The sequence below is a fragment of the Lissotriton helveticus genome, chromosome 4_2, assembly GCF_964261635.1.
Source record: "Lissotriton helveticus chromosome 4_2, aLisHel1.1, whole genome shotgun sequence".
Classification (NCBI taxonomy): domain Eukaryota; kingdom Metazoa; phylum Chordata; class Amphibia; order Caudata; family Salamandridae; genus Lissotriton; species Lissotriton helveticus.
In genome coordinates, this window is record NC_136064.1 from 90,677,915 (window position 1) to 90,699,440 (window position 21,526).

At 47.4% G+C, this 21,526-nt stretch overlaps 1 protein-coding gene across 5 annotated transcripts in view; it reads left to right on the forward strand.

Annotated features, from left to right (window-relative positions):
• Positions 1-1,114: 1,114 nt before the first annotated feature.
• Positions 1,115-21,526, forward strand: part of RAB41 (RAB41, member RAS oncogene family) — a 419,208-nt gene continuing 398,796 nt past the window's right edge. The window contains exon 1 of one of the 5 annotated variants that reach the window (XR_013594051.1): positions 1,115-1,543. Coding sequence is in view for 4 of the 5 variants with exons in the window: in XM_078640170.1 (XP_078496296.1) it covers positions 1,468-1,543 (76 nt within the window). In the remaining variant the exon portion in view is untranslated. The remainder of the gene's footprint in view (positions 1,544-21,526) is intronic. The other 4 variants (XM_078640170.1, XM_078640172.1, XM_078640169.1 and 1 more) reach the window with 4 other exon arrangements.

Sequence of the window (21,526 nt, forward strand, 5' to 3'; positions counted from 1 at the left end):
CAGGCCTTGGCTCAACGTCTGTGATTCGGGGCAAACCACTTAACCTCCCTGTGCCTATATATATTTTTTTTAAAGGTGCCATCTGGTTTTCAGGTAAAGAGCTCAAATGCGGTTGAGCCAAGTATGCACTATATAAATTAGAAAAAAATTGTGCTGCCAGGTAATACTTTGACTCTCACTACTCGTTCAGGCATTCTCATACTCAGGGCTTAGGCCCTCGACCTGCTCTTTGACACTTCAGAGGGCCCCACCTGCATGCTCCTGGGCTCCCTACACTTGAGTGCTGAACATCGCATTTGAACGCCGTAAAAGATTTGTGCACAGGAAGGCTCAGCACTAGCGCTTGAAATGGGTATATAGAAGCGTTGAGTACTCACTACCCCAGAGTACCTGTCCAATACAAAGAAGTGAGGGTATTTTATTTAATGCGGTTTCATATAGCGCGAACATTACCCGAAGGTGTTAGAGCGCTTTACAAAAGAACCAGTTGCGTTACATAAGGACTTTGGTTTACATGAGTTACATAAGAGTTACAAACAGAAAAAAATTGAAAATATACAAGTGGAGTGAAAGGAGGGAAAATTGCAAATGTACAAGTTGTAAAAGTCACTCAAGGAAGAGATACAAACAGATACACTCTAAAATCCCATAGGATTGGTCTTTGTGTGTGGTGCTGAATAAAATACTTTAAACCTTAAAATCCCATAGGAGAGGTAGTAAGTACAAAGGTCTACTACATATATTAGTGGTTAGAATTATATAAATATACAAATAGCAAATTCACTCAGGATTACATTTTAACAGCGATTAGGCTTACACAATGATATAGTACATATATACAGAGCAGGACATTCTTGCCATCCTTGATCGGGTTCTCTTCTATTAAATGAATCGCACAAGTGCTGAGAAGCACAGGTACTCTCCCTTTCAAACTGAAGAAGGGCAGGTGCTCATTTAAAGCAGGGTCCTGCACCACGCCCTTGGCATGGCGCTCTGGCCTAGAGGAGGAACCCCCCCTGCTTAGAGCAAACGTGCAAGACGGCGCCTCCTGTGATGTCACCACCCCTGTGACGTCACCGCGCAAAACGTGGGGCGTTGCGTCAATGGACTAACAGTGAGCGAGGAGCGAGGCGTCGCCCAGGCAGGAGGAAGAGTGACGTCACGTCGCATCGCGCGGGGCGTTGCGTCAGCGAGCTGCCAGTGAGGGCGGAGGGCAGGCCCCGCCCAGGCGGCAGCGGAAGTGACGTCGCCAGCTCCGCCGCCTCCTGTCAGCTGCAGACGGTTGGGGCAGCGGCCGGTGCGTGTGCTGCGGATCCCTCGGTGCCCCCCCGCGCCCCCGGGCTGTCCCCTCCGTGCAGGCCTCACGAGAGCCAGCAGGGCGCCCCCATCCGCACGGCTCGCGGGGTCTCCTGTGCGCGCGCCCCTGTCCGGCCTCGCCCCCGCGCCTCCACCTGCCCAGCCGGCGCCATGTCCTCCTCCGGCGGAGGGGAGTTCGGCAACCCGCTCAGGAAGTTCAAGCTGGTGTTCCTGGGGGAGCAGAGCGGTGAGTGTCCGTGGCCGGCCTGGCGGGGCCATTCCTCGGGGGGTGGGGGGAGCTGTCGTGGGATGGAGATGAGTCCAGGCGAGCCCCACCTTGAAGCGCCCCTCCCTTCATCCTGGTGTTACTGCTGCCTCTTCCCCGCTAGCTGCGGCTCTCGGGTCAACTGCCATCGCATATGTGGCTGTCAGTGCATCCTCCCTCCCTCTGTCACTCCATCCTCACCTTCCCCCCTTCCATCCTGGCTGTCACTCCATCCTCCCTCCCCTGGCTGTCAGTGCATCCTCTCTCCCTCTAGCTGTCAGTGCATGCATCCTCTCTGGCTGTCAGTGCATCCTCTCTGGCTGTCAGTGTATCCTATGTCCCTCTGGCTGCCAGTGCATCCTCTCTGCCTCTGGCTGTCAGTGTATCCTATGTCCCTCTGGGTGCCAGTGCACCCCCTGCCTCTGGCTGCCAGTGCACCCCCTGCCTCTGGCTGCCATCGCACCCTCTCGCTCAGTAGTCCCTGCATCCTCTCCCCGTGGCTGACACTGTATACTTCATCCTTATCCCTGGCTGCCTGCACCCTCCTACTGCCGCCCCAGTACAATTTCTTGCTCCCTCTGTGTGGCTGCCCCAATACCATTTTTCTCCTAGTCTCACAGTATGGCACTTTCCTCTTTTTGACACTGGGCCCTTTTCCCTCTGGCTGTCACTGCCCAAATCCGCACTTACTGCCCTGCCCTCTGCAATTTTAGCGTTGCTCTACCCTTTTTGCCATCTCCCAGGCCTGGCACTGCTGCCTCTGTACACCACTGACGCTCGTGGTCTTCCTTAATAAACTAGAATTTCCCAGGATGGATCAAGCAGACGAAGTCCTTCTGCTTGGCCCATTCTGGTCGTCGGATCCTTCCCCTCCTTCACTGTCTCCCGCTTCGTGTCTGGGCGTAGTCTGTGGATGCGCTGTCCAGTGCTGAACCAGTATTAAGGCGAAGGCCTACTGCTCACACTGCGTGCCTGAGGGCGTGAAGCGGGCCCTCGGCGACTGCACATGTGAAGCTGCCCTTTTGACTAAGCAGTGAGGAGAAAAAACAAATAAATCATTATTCCGGAAACGATTGAGGCAAACCCGGTAGTTCAAGGCCAGGGTGGGGCTGAGGCGCTACAAGAAGCGTGCGAAGTAATGCAGGGTGGGTTTGAAATGTAAAGGTTAACCGAAGGAAGGTCTGTAGTATTTTGTCAGATCAATACGTTTTTTTTAGGTTGTACAAGAAGTAAAAATTCTTCAACCAGAAGTGGATTTTGATTTTGGCCTGCGATTTCAGAGTAATAAATGTTAGCCACATTCTGAAGTTGTGCGCATGCCTGACGTGCAATTTTAGCATACAATTTTTCCATGTAAATGACCTGCAATTTACGTTTTTGTTAAACATTCTAAAGGGCTCTAGAAGGAATGATTTCTCTCCTATAAGTTTAGAAATTGTAACTGTAATGTGTTCCTATCATTTGATTTATCCTCCCTTTGTGTAGCAGTGGGGGTGACTAGACACCTTTTGTGTCATTGAATGGGGCGTGGTAAGACAGCTACATTTTATTCAAGACGTTGAGCGCCTAGTCACATCTATTGGCATTTTAAAGTAAAAGCCGTTGTTGGAGGCGTGTTAAGGTGCAGGGTAAACGGAGAGTTTGTGATTGTTTCCATGGACTCTAAAAGATCTGCTATGCAGGGTCTGTCTTCCGCTTACATGGATTCTTGTCTAGTGCCAGACTTTCATGTGGAAAGCTCAGCCTGGTATGATGGGTTTTATCTCATCTGTTATTGATTGAACAGTATTAAGATGCGACACTCTTACTAGCAGTGTGTACGAGGGAGGAGAAGCAAGGAGTTTGAATTCGTGCAGACGTTAGTAGCATGATACTCTGTATACCATACCTATCACATCCTTCTTTCCAGACTGGCGTGTTTCCTTTCTGGGTGTTGGTCTTTTACTAAGTGTGTCCTCCGTTTGTGAGATTCTGCTTCTTTGCCTAGTGCCACCAACACAGTGGTACCGGGATCAGAGCGAAACGGATTCCTGCTTTACAGTTTGATTTGTGTGCCTTTGACGTTTAAAAAAGATACAAGTCATGTGCTAGGTTCTATTCTGTTTACATTTTTAACTCCAGTTCTAGAGTATTTTAATGACATTTGAATATTCTTCAAATAATGTAAATGGCGATCAAATACCATAGCTGGTTCTTGCGGCCCAGTACAATTCAAGTTGTTGTTGCTCATTTGGGCACAAATGAAAGTACAAATCTGGCCATAGCTCTCCCGGCCGCAGAGGCCTCTGCTACAGCTCCACTTCACTCTAGGCAGGCATGACTCTGTCCCTGACCTCGTGGTGGCACCTTTTGTATTTTTTCGTGTGTGTAATTTACTGGAGCTCACCCATTGTATTCAGCAGTACGTTCTCTCAAATATTCTCTGCATAGAATTTTGAGGCACAAAAGGTTTTACTGAACCCTTGCTTCCCAGGACCCTTTTGGAGCTTGGTGGATTCCTCCACCTTTCATCTTTATTATTGTCCAACAATACAAAAAGCATGACTTAAAACATCTTAAACCATGCAGCCCAACCCGAGACTTCATATTTATATACATCTTCATGGTTACATGCAGTAAAACCTTCCAACGACATTCATGATTGGTGAGCGCTCCTTGCGACTAGAACTAGGGCTAATCCTGGTGTCGCTTGTCCCACCACTGGCCCCATATTTTGAAATGCCTTCTCCGCCAGCCCCATGCCTTATAGATTCTTTCTTCCACTACTGCAAAGAACTCCAGGACCCTGAACCAGTCTTCCACGGCAGGGACAGCCAGTGTCAATCATGCACAGGCAATTTCCCTTTTAGCAGTTATTAAGTTCGCTGCTACCAATTTCTGTTTTGCCCATCTCCCATCCCAGCAAGACATCCCAAGCAGTGCCATCTTGAGTTCCCTCAGAAGGTGACCACTAGTCATTTGAATGAGATTATGAATTCTGGGCCAATATTTCTGAAGCACTGGTGACTCCCATACTATTTGAAGGTTGGTGTGAGAAGTTGGCCTGGCATATGCTGTCCACTATTCTAGTGGGCCCCTTGCACCAGTCCAAACGACACTTAATGATGATAGGTTTAAGACCATCTTTATTGAGCCTCCGAATCTCAACGATACGGCAATGTGGCGGCGGAGCCGATGCGGATCACGTCTGCATGGCCATCTTACTGTTTTTAGATTGATGAAAAAAAGTGATGGATAAAATACTTGAATTAATCTCAGCCACTGGTAATTACATGGGCTGCATCCCAGTCCATCATGTTTTTGCCCACAATGCTACCTCAGATTAGACCCAGCCATATGCAAATCAACGTTTATCCTGCTCCAGCCCGAACAGCCAAGCCAGATCCTCTCAGAACTGAAACACAAGCAACTCAAGACCGAATTCAGCTTATTTGAGCCTCTTCAGGTGGATGCAGCTTGGTTCCACTGGTAATCTGAGCACAGAACCTACGTCTGAGCATACCCTTTACACTTAGGGCCTGATTATGATGTTAGTCGGTCTGTCCGACTGACTGAAAGCCCTTCGGTCCGACCGCCGCATTATGATGCAGGTGGTCGGGCCCTCTCTGGGGGAAAGACAGCCACCTCTGGCGTGATCTGAGATCCCATCAGGGCGTTGGTCGGAATCATATCCCTTGAATGGCTATGGTGCTGAGCAGGCACTGCAGTCGGGATTATGATAGCTCTTTCATGTTGGATAGACCCCCATGAAAGGGCTGTCTGAAAGGGTCTTTCGGAGCCCCAACACTTTAAAGTAGACCAGGGGACACATGTAGTGTCCCTCAATGCACCCTGCGTCATGCACCACACGGTGCAAGACACACAGTTCATGGTTGTGCATAAAGTGTTTATTTACACCGCAGCGTGTGCTGTGGCCCCTTTCCTGGTCTGCAGTTCAAGCTAGCATGTAAATGAGCACTTTCTGGCTGCCAGCCTGCCTGTCGCAATGAAATGCAGTGGTCGGACCGCCGACTGCTTGTTGGGCGGTCTCCTGAACGCCACGATATCGGTCACCGGTCTGATCGTCTCCCATCATAATAAGCCCCAAAGTGTGTCGCAATGAAAAATACAAAAAGAGGTGAATGAAATGCTTGAATTAATGCCAACCACTGGTATTTACTTTTGGCGGCATCCCAGGGCATTGTGTTTCTTGCTCACCCTTCCACTTTGCAGTCTTCATTGTAAAGCCCAGATGTTGTCATTGTGCATAGCAATTTTATGGAGAACTTGAAGGCCTGTTGATCGAGTATGTGAAGTTTGAAATTGTGCTCCGATGTTTTTTTCTCAATGAGATGTTGAAATAAAGAGACCTTAGCTGCTTCTAGGCATATAAAGGGCCATGGCTTCTTCAGTTCTGGTTTTGGTTAGTACATTGATTCCCATAAGTTTGAGTTTGGCTACGGGTTTCATTTTAATACACGCGAGCCAGGTTTTATGTTGAGGTCTGATTGTACAGATAACCTTATTGATGACATGATGACAGGCCTCTCATTATCTTACTGAAGTGAATTGCCGGGGATGTAATTGTTAATGTAATTGTAAGAAGAGCAAAATTCTCCTCTGCCTGTCAAATGAGTTAAAAAGCAGCAGTATAGCTTAAGCTCACAGATCTGTAACCCAGGGGGGGGGGGGGCACTGATAAACAGGCTTCGGAACTGTTTAAATCTGTAGTAATACATTTTGGGTCAAGTTCCCATAATACCCGGCACACAAATGCTGCCATGTATACCCTTTGTGAAAGGATTATACAATTGACAATTAAAGCTAAAGATGACTGATCTGCATGGTATGCTAGTAAGTGCCTTAGGACGAGTACTAAGCAAAACGCCAAAATAAAGGAAGTCACGCGAATCAGAGAGGATTGATCATGGTATAACAGGGACTGCAGAATAGCCAAGCAAGAGTTAATTATGGCTATTCAGAGCGAAGAAATAGACAAGATAAGGGAAAAAAGGTGCATGTACAAACAGATTTTAGAAGTTGCTAAGAGGTCATGGGATGAGGAGATCTGGGCAGACTTAATTTGTGCGGCTAAAGCTAAGGACCAGGCCGGATTTTGGAATTTGATGGCCAAAGGTAATAGGGCAGGGAGAACACAAAGAGACCTATTTCTCGATGAAAATGCATGGGTGGACCATTTTTCTGCACTCTATTCTGAATCCAACGGAGATTGCTTTGAACTATCAGAGGATATGACTAATAGAGCAAAGGCAGCCAATGTGAATTTTTCGCTAAATGAAACGATTTTAATGTTGGAGTCAGTTAAATCGGGTAAAGCCCCAGGGCTAGATAAAATACCTCTGGATCTTCTAAAATATGACTTGAATATTTGGGTTTTTTATATTAACCAACTTTGTAATGCGATAGCAAATTTTGAACCAATTCCAAACACGTGGAAGGGGGCAGAAATAGTCACAATTTTTAAAAAGGGAAACAGACATGATCCGGCAAATTATCGCCCCATTAGTCTGATTGATATCCCCCAGAAATTATTTGCCAGGCATTTACTTTTTCGTTTATTGACCTGGATAGAAGATGTGGAATTCCAAGCTGGGTTTAGAAAGAAGACTAGCACTATTGACCAAGTCTTCAGGTTTTTATGTTTGTACTGGAAATATATAACCCTAAGGCAAGGTAGCCTATATATTGCATTCGTAGACCTTAGGGCTGCGTTCGATTTGGTACCAAGGAACAGCCTTTGGGGTTACCTGAGAGACTTAGGGGTACCAATCGAACTGCTTGTGCAGATAATTAGGCTACACGAAGGGAATTACGCTAAAAGTGCGTTGGGGGCCAAGAGGAGAACTTACCAGGGAGATACCAGTGAAACGGGGGGTACGACAAGGTTGTGTGTTGGCGCCCACCTTGTTTACACTGTATGTAAATGACATCCCAAACTTCCTGGAAAGCTGTAAAAATGATTCGCCCAAGCTGGGAGGGAAAGTGATACCTGCATTATTATTTGCAGATGATACCATCTTAATCTCACAAACCCCCAGTGGCCTTCAAAGCCTGCTGAACTCTTTCCATTCATATTGCTCTAATAAGGGACTTGAAATCAATCCCAGTAAAGCTAAAGTTATGTCTATCAATTCACGTAAGTCTTTTAAAAAGAATCTAGAGCTAAATGGCCAAGTACTAGAATATGTACATAGTTTTAACTATTTAGGTATCACACTTGATTAAAACATGACCTGGAAACCGCAACTGGAATAAAATAGATTACTTTTGATTCAAAACTGTACTCCAATTTCTAAGAAGCATGGAGGGAGTACATCCAAGGCTATTTCTCCAGCCATTGAGGTTTTTAAATTTAAGGCTCAGTCAGCGGTTTTGTATGGGGCAGAACTTTGGGGCCCACATTGTAAATGTAACTTTGAAATTGGCGAAAACAGATTTATTCACGTTACTCTCTACACCCAATAGAACCCCGATGCTTCCGGTAATACTTGACCTCAATCTAAAACGTACTGATAATCTTGCTGTATTACGCCCCCTTCTATTTTGGGTAAGAATTTGGTCAACGGTGGAGCTCGTACATTATAAAAGGGGTCTGCAAGAGATAATGAGATTTGGTCTTTTAAAAGCCATTCCGTGGCTGCACCACGTTTCGACTTGGTTTAAAAAAAATAGGTCTACCACAGTATTGGGATGTACCCTCAGATTTGACTATGGCATGTAGTAAGGTTGTTAAGCTATCCTTCTGGAATTATATGAGCAGTACTTTTCAGCATGACTCCAGTTTAGGTTCCTTAACTACACCATTTCTCTTGCTCAAAGATGTACCCCAATTTGAACCACTGATGGACGAGATATGTCCACAAATTGCCAATTCATTGTACCTGAAATTTAGATACGGGGTTTTACAAACAAACGATAAGAAATCAAAATGGGTTAGTAATCGTAATGATCAAGATTATGATAAATGCACTTTTTGTAAACATCTGATTGATGTCAAAGGAGGATGATGCACATATTTTTTTCTTCTGCCCCTTATACGATACTCCTAGACAAAGATGGATTAAACCACTCTGCATTTCCTTGAAAGTAAGGCACTGCAGAGAGGCAGAACGTCTGTTGAAGTCTGATACCTCATATCTGGTGAGTTTTTGTGTATCTAGATTCCACGCCGGTGTGATGGTCTTTAGAGCTAAAAAGGGTTTGAAACTCTGATATCTTGTTATTCTTTTGTACTATTAGACATAATTTGTTTTTTTTAAAATTATTTTAATTGTTAAAAAAATGAACCCAGTGATGAATCTTCTAAATATTAACCTTGTGGGCCAATCGGATAGTACTTGTTATTGCCTAATTAGTGATTTTTTGAGGTGCGTGATTCCCAAACATTTTTATATACATATTTTTTTTTTTTTAAACCTTTATTTGCAAAATAAGGACATATACAGACCTACAACCACCAAGGCCGGTCAGTAATACAAAACAGCAAAAATAAAGCAGTACACAGCTCATCAGCCGACAACCCGAGGGTCCGGCAGCGGAAAAGCATGATGTGGCTAGGAGCGTCTGGTAAATGAGGATGAAGAAAAGGTTTCCATTTTATAACACACAAATAACAAAAAGGAAAATCCAGAAGAAAAAGAAACGAGGCAAATTACCAATATAAGGGCTGCTACGTGTGTCGTGAGGGGGACAATGAAAAGCAAGCATCAGGAAATCATGGAGGTGGGGAGCGGGGACCAAGAGCGAGCAATGCTTTACAGTGAACAAAAAATCAAAAATGCTGGAACATATAATCAGGGAAATCCTGTATCATCATGGGGTTCCGTAAAAGGAGGGTCACAAATCTCACCACGATACGAATTCCACTGACCCCAAATCCTACCCCACTTCTTAGGCCTACCCCGGGAGACGCATACAATTTTTTTCCTAAACATGCACCAGTCCATGTTCTCCTCCCAGGTCGAGACCAGTGGTGCCCTATGAGACCCCCAGAGTTGAGCGATATCTCTTTTTGCTAAATGTTTCCCAATGTGACCCACTGAGTCTGGGCAACGGTGCAGTCATTCGGTTCCCAAATATTCAGCAAACAGCGCCGGGCCTCAGGAAGTAGCCCGACGCCCGTCACCTCTCATCACCTCATTCACTCGAGTCCAAAAAACCACTACCTCCGGGCATTCCCATATAATATGGAGGAAAGTGGCAAGCAAACCACATCCACGCCGACATAACCCATCCATCGAATAACCCATATGTATCAATCGTGGACCCGTGACATAGGTGCGATGAAGAATCTTTAGCTGCACTAGTCGGAGACGCGCCGGAATAGCAACTTCCTTTAGGGAGGAGACTGCAGCCTGCCAGTCTTCGTCGTCTAACTCCAGTCTGTCACCAGTCCATGCCTCACGCAACTGTATAAGAAGGTCCGAACGAGCATTAATACGTTTTTTGTATATGAGGGAGATAGTGCTGTCGGGGACATGTCCGTCCAGCACTCTATCCTCCAAGGGAGAAGACTCCGGGATCGAGGCGCCAGCAGGGAAGACCGAATCAAGCGCATGGCGGATCTGAAGGTAACGAAAATATTCCCTATCACTCAGCTTATATTCCCGTTGTAACTCGTCAAAAGTTTTGACTCTATTGGTGGCCTAAAGATCACCCACTTTACTGATACCAATGAGGTCCCATCTATCGAATCCCTTCGAGGACCACAGACCACCCAATCTCTCAGCTGTATAGAGAGGAGTCGCCCTAGTAAGTTTATCAGTCCAACCCGTGGCCGACGTTGCACTAGCCCATACACGCAGTGCCACCGCAGTGGGGCCTGTCAAAGACCTCCTGTCACTCTTGGAATAAAGCGCTCTATTATAATCGCCCCCCGGGAGTTGCCACTTATCCATATCATAAGCGGGATTAGGAACAGGGCCATACATAGCGTGATTAATAGCACTCAACTGGGACGCCCAATAATAACGTTTGACATCCGGTAAAGCTATCCCACCATCATACCAGGGCAAAGTCAATTTCGCCAGCGCTATACGCGGTCTCCCGTCCCAAACCAATTTCCTCTGGAGACCTTCGATTTCACTAAAATAACCAGCTGGAACCAAGTCCAGCGTGTTCTGAATTGCGTATAAGAATCGGGGAAGAGACATCATTTTAAACAGGGCCGCCCTCCCCAGGGGGGAAAGAGGCAAGCCACACCATGCCGCCACATCCGACCGAAGTCGGGCAAGCGGAGGCAGTAGATTCCGCTCAAATCGGACCTTAGGGTCCATAGAGATGTAGATCCCCAAGTATTTGAAACCACCACTGGAGACAGGTATAGGGCAGAAGCGAGGCAGAGAAGGTTGTCCACCCGCGAGCGGGTAAATACAGGATTTAGTCCAGTTAATAACCAAACCAGAGTTCCTCCCGAAGGAGCTCAGGACCTCAAACAGGACTCCCAATGACTTACGGGGAGAAGTGAGGTATAACAGAATATCATCAGCATAAAGTGACACCCGATCCTCAAAGGTAGGAGACCACCGTATGCCCTTGAGCGAGGGCTCCCAGCGGAGCCACGCGGCAAGGGGTTCAAGAGCAAGCGCAAAAAGGAGAGGCGACAAATGGCAGCCCTGTCTTGTGCCACGACCGAGGACAAAGGGATCCGAGGCCCTTCCGTTAACCACCACCTGTGCAAACGGTTGTTCATATAACAATTTAACCCATCCAATAAACTTAGGCCCAAAGCCAAATTTAGCGAGGGCAGCCCACAAATAAGGCCATTCCACTGTGTCGAAGGCCATCGAGGCGTCAAGGGAAACCAAAATGGCCGGTTCCGCAAGAGACCCCGCCCTCGCCAAAACACCGTGCAGACGGCGAAGATTGAGTGCAGTGTTACGGTGGGGGATAAACCCAGACTGATCAGGGTGCACCAACTCGCCGATCACCCTGATCATGCGGTTCGCCAAAATTTTAGCAAGCACCTTAGGTTCAACGTTAAGAAGTGAGATCGGCCGATATGACGAACAATGTTCCCGGGGCTTTCCGTCCTTGTGGATGACCACAATGGACGCCAATCTCTGATCTCGGGGAAGAAGCCCGAGATCTCGCGACGCCAAAAATGTCCGACGAAGGTACGGCGCCATTTTATCAGGACACAACTTATACAACTCGACTGGCAAACCATTCGGGCCCGATGCCTTACCAGAGCGAAGTGCACGGATAGCAAGCGCTACTTCATCTGTAGAAAAATCCGCCTCCATAAGCTCTCTATCCGAATCCGAGAGACTAGGCAACGCGATATCGCGGAGCAACAGGTGCGAGTCCTCCTCAGGTCTGTCCGAGACCGGCGAATACACCTTCCGAAAAGGCTGGGCAAAGACCTCAACGATCTCGACCGGGTCCACAACTCGCACACCATCCACTCGCTCAATAACAGGCACAACGCGATTCACTCTATCCCGCTTATCAAGCCAAGCAAGCAATTTCCCCGCCTTATCACCCAAATCATACAAGCGTCCCTGCTGTTCACGATTCATCGCTTTAGCCGCATCAGTCACCAGAGCTCTGTATTCAAACTGTTTAAGCGCCAATGAATGTAGGCTATCAGGCATAATCACAGATTCCATCCGTTCTTCCAATTCAGAGATATCGTTTTCAAGCCGTACCACTTCTTTAGTTTTGCGCCCCCTTTCGCTGGCAATCAAAGAGAGTGTCTGACCCCGGATCACAGTTTTACACGCCTCCCACAAAGTAGCAGGGGAGGATACTTACCCTTCATTCTCAGCAAAGTAATAATCCATGCATTTAACCACGTCCTTACTAATGTTGGGGTTACGAAGATGCCGCGGATTAATAGGAGCAACACGACCCCCGGACTCCAGCCGCACATCAATGGTGAGCCATAGTGGGGAATGATCTGAAATCCCCCTCGCCAGATGTCTAATTTCCCTCACGGAGACCATCTGTGCCGCTGGAATAAGAATGTAGTCGAGTCTCGAGAGACTACCATGGGCCCCCGAGAAAAAGGTATACTGGAGCTGGCCAGGATGAAGTTGTCTCCAACAATCCGCTAATCCCAGTGTATCCATGAAACGGCCCAACCATAACTGCGACGTGGGGAGGGTTCTACAAGGGTGTCGATCCTCCTCTCCACTGACCACCAAATTAAAATCTCCACCCACTACGAGCAAACCATCGGGGAGCCCCAGGACTACCCCACCCAAATCAGAAAATGTGGTAGACTGCAAACCAGGGGGAACATACACAGACAAAATGGAGATCGTCTTCCCCTCCCATCGACCCACGACAGCAGCATAACGACCCCTATCATCCAGCACCTTGTCATCCACCTCGAGGGGGAGGGAGTTCCTAACCAAGATACCTGCCCCCCTAGACCCAGTGGTGAATCCAGAGTGGGCCACCAAATGGTAGCCTCTTCTATTCAGTGCGCGGCACGTATTTCCCACCAAATGCGTTTCTTGTAGCAGAACAATATCTGGGGCGTGCCGCTTCAAGTACTGCAGAACTATCCCCCGTTTAATTCGATCCCCGAGACCATTAACGTTCCAGCTCAGCACCCTCAGCCCCCTACCCCCCATCCCAGACAAAAAGCAACCGTCCCCCCCGCCACAGAGCAAGCACCAAGGATAAAAGAGCAACCGAATCAGAGCCTCGAAGTAAACAAACAAGAAGAGACCCCCCACCACCCCCGAAGAACCCTCAACACACAACCCCCCTCCCTGCACCCCTGCGGTAGACCAGAAAGCCACCCCAACTTGCAGTGTGCCTGTCACCCCATTAAACTAACCTACAAGAAGAGAGAAAAAGGTCCCGAGTCCCACCACCCCCAGCTATCCGCGACGTACGAACATCGCTATTACAGAGCCACTGCAAAGCGTCCAATAATGGCTCATCGGCACCGACTCACTACTCCAGGTCCTCCAGGCCGCCCTCGGCACCCCTCGTACTCTCCGAGCTGGTATGCTGTGTCGGCAAAGTGTCCAGCCAGTCACTGGCCGCTTCAGAGCGATCAAAGAAAAATGTACGTTCATTGTGCTCAATCCGCAGGCGAGCCGGGAAAAGCATGGCATATTTCATTTCCATGTCTCTAAGGCTTCGTTTCACCCCCGTAAAGGCCATACGTTGCTTCTGCACTGCCTGGGTGAAGTCCGGATAGAAGCTGATCGAAACATTTTCAAACTTAGTGGGACCATTGACACGGGAGGCCTGCAGGATAGCGTCTCTGTCCCGGTAATTGAAGATCCTGGCTATGATAGGCCTCGGAGCGGCCCCAAGCTTAGGCTTCCCGCCAGGAATCCGATGAGCGCGCTCCACTGCAAAAAGACCACTAAGGCCCTTTGGTGACAAATAGTTCTGAATAAGGTCTTCAACCAGAAGGTCCGTCTGTACTTCCCTGGAAGTCTCCGGAACGCCCACGATGCGGACATTATTCCGTCTGGCCCGGCTCTCGAAATCATCCAGCCGACGAGCAAACGAGTCCCTGGCCATACGAAGATCGCGGACCTCGGTCTGAAGATCTGAGACATCTGTAATTAGGCTCGCCGTCTTCACATCCAAAGATTTGACCCGCTCGTTGGTTTTCCCCAGGTCTGTCCTGATAAGGTTGACTTCAATCGCAACCGTATCCAACTTAGTAGCGAGAGTTTCATATTGCTGCCCCATCGCAGTCTGGATATTGGCAATGGCGCCCATAACATCTGCCAAAGACGGCTCCTCAGTCGAAGGGGTACCGTCACCAGCCTCTCCGGGGGACTTGCTCGATCCACCCGGGGATCCCTTCGGGCGAGTAAAGCGTTCTATAGTCTGGGTCTGAGCGGCTCCCCCTCAATTCGGGCCTCTGGTGTTGCGCCTCTCAGTGTCCGTCCTGCCCGTCATAATGGTCGACGAGCACCAAAGGGTCTTCCGAGATCTAGTCAGAATGATTCCCCCCTATGGCAAGCTGAAGGAAGCAAGAGGTCGAGGAACGACAGCCGAAGGAGAGTCTGCGACTAGAGCAGGGCAGCAATGTCTACCAGCAATGAGTCGGCACCAACAAAGACCGAAACCGAAAGTACCACAGGGGCAGCGGTGGCGTCACTCAAGCCGTTGTTGTTCAATTGCCACCTGGGCACCTCGGGAACTCAAGCCCCTGGATGGCCTCCGCCGAATGCCTCAGATTATGGAGTGCAGCAAGTCCAGTTCCCGGTGGCCAAATCGAATTCTGGAAGAAGCTTTCGAGATCAGCAGGGCATCAACAAGAAGTACCCGTCGTCCAAATCAGGATTTGTGTCTGGATAAAGAAGGGTGGCGGAAGGGGTCTCGGGAACCCTCTGCTCACGCGGCCATCTTGGATCCGCGCGTAGCTCCTCCTCCTTTTATATACATTTTTTATTACAGAACTGTTTAAACATTTTATAATATTTATTGTATTATGAATTCATTGTTTTTAAATGTAAATATAGGACGGATCTGGGTAACTTTGTGACGTTGTCCGCCCAATCCACTGTGACAAAGAACGCTATCGCAATGATTTGGATGGAAATGTGTTATATTTAATGTACTTTTATGGTCTAAAAAGACCGATATAAAGTTAATTGAAATTGAAATTAAAGCTATGCCAAAACTGAAACAGGATTGCAACTGACTGTGTATGAATTCCATTTAATTGAGTCGGAGTGGGTATTCTGAAAATCTAGTGTGGATCTCTGCTGTCTTGGACCTATTATGGATGACTGGATTGCATACATTTTCACCCCTTTATCTCATTTTGAGCCCCTCATTAAAACTCCAGATTCCTTGATCGATATTACTCCTTTTTTTCCTGCCACTCTCAAAGGGATTTAAGTTGCTGGTGAGTGAATCTTCAGCCTGTGGTGCTATTAAGCTTGGCATCTGGTTTGAACTATGGTCATGGTGGCTACTACCATTTGGCAGGTCATTGTTTTTATCGTGACTTCTATAGAAGGGTTTTATGAGGGTATCAATCCATTCAGACCAGGTCAGCCCTTCTGTTCTATCCTTCTGAGAATTCTCGCTAGTGGATGCATCCTAATGTATCCTTGCTGCTGCTAAGATTTACTGCAGAACCATAGAAGCTGCAGGCAAACTGATGGTTTATTGGTGCTCCCAGTTCCAAGCGTTTGCTTAGACAAGTCCTTAGCATTGATGCAGTGAGGATCATGTGGCTTGGTGCCTGTCCTTTGTTCTTGCACATAGACATCTGCCTATTATCTTCGGTTTGGGGAGTCACTGTGTTGGAGGTTCTTAACTTCTGACTTCTCTGAACTCCCACTGAATCATAAGTGGAATCCTGTGAACCCACCCTAAATAATCTGTACAGTTTGAGCCACAACAATACTCACAAATCCGAGACAAGGGCATATCAAACACATTGACAGATTCTGAAATACATTATTTATTCACAAACAAAATATAAAAAATCAAAAAGTTCCCCTAAATGGGAAGGTTTGAGTTTCACAAAAATTGGTTTTATTTTTAAAAGACAAAATGATATACTTCAGTCTAGTGGCTCATTTTGTCTTTTTGCTTCTAATGTTTGCACTCTTTTTGTCAGTTCCTACCAGTGCTTTACAAAAATACCAAATGGGCAGAGAGCCCAATGAACAGACCCCCACCCCCCTTTGTCCCATATTAAGTAATTTCCAAAGAAACATTTTATGCTCGCTATAAGCATCTACTGCTTAAGGGTGCGACCTGAGGCCACAGAAGTATGCATTTATTAAGTGATTTTTAACCAGTTTCTTGTTTCGAACGTTCAGTGCCAGTGCTGAACGTTCTTAGAAACGGGTGTGGCCGCGTCGGTCGTTGGACGTGCGCAGCAGTACGGAGGTAGTGCTCGCAACGTCCAACGGCCGACTTAAACATTATTTTAGAAACCGCCCTGATGACCGTGTAGTTGATGTACTGAGAGGCAAGTCAGCTCTCATGTGTATCCTGTGTGTTGCTGGATTTGTATTTTATATGGAGCAAATGTTTAGTCTAATAAATCAAACAAAGGTGTTTTTTGTACAACAAACGTGCTGAACTCATGTATTTGAAGGTCCTCTCATGTCATCAAGAAGACAACGGCGGCTCAGTGACTTAAAATATTGGCCCACAATCCCATAATTTGAACCCAGTTTATGGGTCACTTGCATTATACTTAGATTGAGTAAATTATTTAAGTCACTAGACTTGCAAGTCTGGAAACAATTTTATGATTTTTCGAGGCCTGTAAACACTGACTAAGGTGTCAAGTACGGGGCGCCCTAGCCTGATATTAAAAGGATCAATGGTGTGTAATCTAATGGGACCCTGCACATTATGGTATATTTCCATATGATGAACTACTGTTTCACAAGACACGTAGCATGGTATTTTGGCTATACAAAATAAGAACGCCTTGAAGAAGTTCACAATGGTGAATGAAACGCATTTGCTGTGTTGTTTTGCTGTAACACTTGGATCCATATGTCTACTGTACAAGCACTATGGGACATTCTAAATTTTAATTTGGACTTTTTCTCATTATTGATGGTTGGTGCACCTCTAAATGTATTTTCCCTACTAGTGCTTTAGTTGGGGCTACCACCCATCCATATTAGATTCTGTTTTTCCCTGCTAGTGCTTTAGTTGGGGCTACCACCCATCCAAATTAGATTCTGTTTTTCCCTACTAGTGCTTTAGTTGGGGCTACCACCCATCCATATTAGATTCTTTTTGCTGTTCTTGTGCTCCTCCCGTAAATTAATCTAAGGACACCAATTTTTTAGTTTCCTATTGTAAATGCTTTTTTTTTTTTTACTTTATTTTCCAACATGTCGTTCATGCAAATGTTGCAAATAAGTCACCAAGTCCAACATCTCATAAACCATCTCTGTGCAATCTGTACATGTCCATCACGACAGTACAGTTCCAGGCAGGTGTAAATTGGCACAGGCAGTGCAATGACATATCATGACAATAGATATCTGCCCAAATGGCCCCACCTCTAGCCCTCCCCCCAGTCCGTGTCCCCAGTTTTCGGGATTCCCATCTTTCCATTTACCACCAGTGGAGGCCCGCAGCAGCACAACGCCTCCCATTGTCGCCCTCCACGCAGCCATTGCTAGTTCAGATATAGTCACCCCACTCCCTCAGGCACAATACCACTTTCTGATTGAGAATTTGAGGCCTGTTTGGTTGCTTCCACATATATTCGAAATGGGCCCCATATATCGTTGAGGCGGGACCTTGGGGGTGTGATACTAGCATAGTTCTCCCTGTTAACATTACAATAGGCTAGACTGCGCAGCCAGTCCTTTACTTTGGGTCCTGTTTTCCTGCCCCAGTGTATAGCAATCTCCCTTTTTACCAACAAGAACCCCAGTGATGTAAGACGTCTAATCCGCTTGGGGATGTTCACTGTGTACCCTAGTAGTGCAATCTCTGGAATGGGCTCGAGAGGCAAGTCGAACATCTTCCCAAGTGTAGTGCGAATGTCCACCCAGTACCTCTGCAGACGGGGGCAAGCCTATGCCATGTGTAGGAAGTCGGCGTACGGTGCCTCGCATTTCAAACATGTATGTGGCCTGGAGGAAATTTAAAATGAAGCATCTTGTGTCTGCTGTTAAGAGATTTCCTTGGTTGCCGCACAGCATTTGGACCATTGTTTGTCTGTTATTGGACTGCCCAAATCTGCCTCCCAGTCGAGCCGGAGCTTGTCATCACTCACCGGTCTCATATCACCACTAGCTTTGTACATTTTAGTAAAGAGACGCGCACCATCGAGGAGCTCTATGATTTGTGTGAGTGGGGGAAACGAGTCTGGCTCAATTGGGAAAGTGGGGAGTGTCGCCCGCAAGGCTGACCTCATTCGGGTCAAAAATATCGAGTCATGAAACCGCTACCAATTTACATTCTTCGTCGTCCAGTGAAAATACATGCTCCTCCGGATATAAATCCCCTATTTTGGCTACGTCTAAGGAACCAGTATGCACTGCACCAGGCCTTCCTTAGTAATTGGGGACCATTTAGGAAGGGCGGATGAGTAAAGAGTTGCAGTGCCGATAATCTTCCCTAATTTTCCCCATGCCCAGCTGGTGCTGGACACCGTTTGTATGCCGTGTGGGTCACGGGGGAAGCCCTTAAGAAGGTCTGTGGACAGCCTGTCAGGGAGGACGAGATCCGCCTCCAGCCGCAGAAACCGTATTCTTGCATCTGGGTGAAACCATGTGTGTTCATAGCGACATTCTGCCACTAAGTAATATAATTGTAAGTCTGGTACACCAAACCCTCCCCCGTACGTATGGTAGTGTGAGGATCGACCAGCGAATACGTTGCTGCTCCCCCCCCCCCCCACCACCCCCAAAACCAGGCGTGTTAGGTGTGATCCTAATGTTCAAAAGAAGCCATCGGTGAGAGGTATGGGGATGTTGTTGAAAAGATATAAAAATTTGAGAAGTACGACCATCTTTAGGATTGCTACCCGTCCCCCCAGTGATAATGGTAAACTCAGCCAGCTTTCCACCTGTGTTTCCAGAGTGTGCACTGCCTGGCCGTAGTTTAAGCGTACAATTTATGTGGTGTCCAAGTGGGTGTGTATCCCGAGATATTTTACTGAATTGGAACACCACTCAAGAGGATACTCTGATTCCCACGGGGTAGTGCTCGTGGTCAATGGAAAAATAATGGACTTACGCCCAGCCCGGAGAATCTGCTGAATTGTAGGATTTCTCAAATGAGGGGCGCTTAGTTGTTTTGAGGTTCCCGGATATATAGGATGGTATGTCTGCGTACAGGGAGGCAAGAAGGGGGATGGTTTTAAACTGTAATCCCCGGTGCAGGTGACGTGCTTGGAAATTCCTAATCAACAGGTCCATTTTGCTAACATGAACAGAAGTGGTGATAAGGGACAGCCTTTCCTCGTCCCTCGGGAAAGAGCAAATGGTCTGGAAAGCGTGTCGTTCTGCCGTAGCCTTGCGTTTGCTGTAGAGTAGTGCCGTAATGGCAATAAATCCCATCGGCATACCCATACGTCTCATTACTGCAAGTATAAATGACCATTCCAGAGAATCGAAGGCTTTCTCCGTATCTAATAATATCGCGGCCGCTGGGGTGTCGGGGTTAATTCTGTGGAGGACTGCGAACAGTGTTCGAAGGTTCAAGGAGTTGGACCAGTGAGGTACAAAGCCAGATTGCACCGGGGAAATAATATATTCTATTAATTGAGACAACCGGTTCGCGAGGATTTTGGCTAATATTTTGCAATCTAAATGTCATAGGGAGAGTGGGCAATATGATCCACAGAGCATGGGATCTGTGCCCGGGTTGGAGAGGAGTATGATGACGGCCTTGCATAGGGTGGGAGGGAGTTCTTGCTTCTCCAATGCTTCTGCATATACCTCAATTAGCTGTTGGGCAAGAAAGTCCTTGTATTCTTTATAAAAATCTCCCGTGAATCCATCCAACCCCGGGGCTGTGGAGCCTCTGATCGTGTCGATGGCAAGGGAGACGTCAGCCACCAAGATGGGCTCCACTAAGAAGTCCTGCATGTACCTTTCCAGGTAGACCAGTGCGATCTCTGACAAATAGTCGTTTTGGGCTGTGCTGTCAGAACCCACCCTTGAAGTGCACAGTGTCGTGTAATAATCTAGAAACTCTTCTAGAATAACGGAGGTATTGTTAAGTGTGTGCCCAGTAGCGGCGTGAAGTTCAGTGATGTATGATTTTATGTATGGCGGTCTCCGCATTTGTGCTAACACTCTCCCCGGTTTCTCCTCCTCCCCATAGCGCCTCGGCGTATGGTATTTCCCCAGGTACAGTATCTCCCGGTCCGTGGTATCTCTGCCAAATGCTTAGCCTGATCTACAGGTTCCGGGGCCCCCGCGGAATTGGTGTCAAGTGTAGTGATGTCGTGTTCAATGCGTGTCATCGTGTTGCGAAGGTCTCAGAGTACCCTTGCATGTTTAGAGATACAAACACCCCTAATAACCGCCTTGAAACCCTCCCATAGCGTCACCCAGGAGTTTACGGAATCTGTGTTGTTCTCGAAATAGTCTTCGATGGCTTCTCGTACTTCGTCTTTAAAGAGAGTTCGTCTTGCAGGGCTCTCCTAGGTAACAGCCACTGACGTTCGTATCCCTCAGTTCGTGGGAGTTTCAAGTGTAATACTATCGGAGACAGGTCTGAGTATGTCCTAGGGAGCGTCGTCAGTGAGGCAAACTAGTCTGTGAATTTAGGGGTGAGCAACCAATAATCTATCCTTGTCCAAGTATTATGTTGGCCTGAGTAGTGAGTGTATTCAGTCTGGGTAGGGTTTCGCTTCTGCCATATGTCTATAAGTGTGTAATGCTCGCAGAGTTCCTTCAGAGCTTGTCGCGCCCTTGGCTTTGTGTCAGGTGCCTGTAAAGTGCTGTCAAGTCCGGGGTCAAATAGTAAGTTAAGGTTCCCCCCAATAAGATCTTGTGTGGCTCTAGTTTTGACAGTTGGGTATTCAATGCGTTTGGAAGAACTCAGTGGAGTCTGTGTGTGGGGCATAGATGTTTACCAATGAGACCCTGTGGCCGTCGAGGGAGCCAGCGACAATAATGTATCTTCCCTCCGGGTCGCGAATCACATCACTGAGACGAAAGGGGACTCTTTTGTGTATTAAAATGGTGGTGCCCCTAGCATAACTGCTGTAGTTGGCAGAAAACCTGTTGTGCGCCCCAGCTGGCACTGAATTGCGCTGTATCAGTGGGGGGGTGGTGTGTTTCCTGCAAATAGGCTATGTCTGCCTTGTGTCGAAGCAGATAGTGAATCACCTGTCGTCTCTTGCGGTTATCGTTAAGACTTCTGACATTCCTCAAGACCAAGGAGAGGGCCGAGGGGCTGTCAACATTGCCCAGGCGTGTCATCAAAAATGGGCATACCATCTAACTGGACAGACCTGCGATGCATGTCTAATATTGCTAGCGATAGTGGACAGTGGTGCAAACTACTAAAATTGGATCGTACATTCTA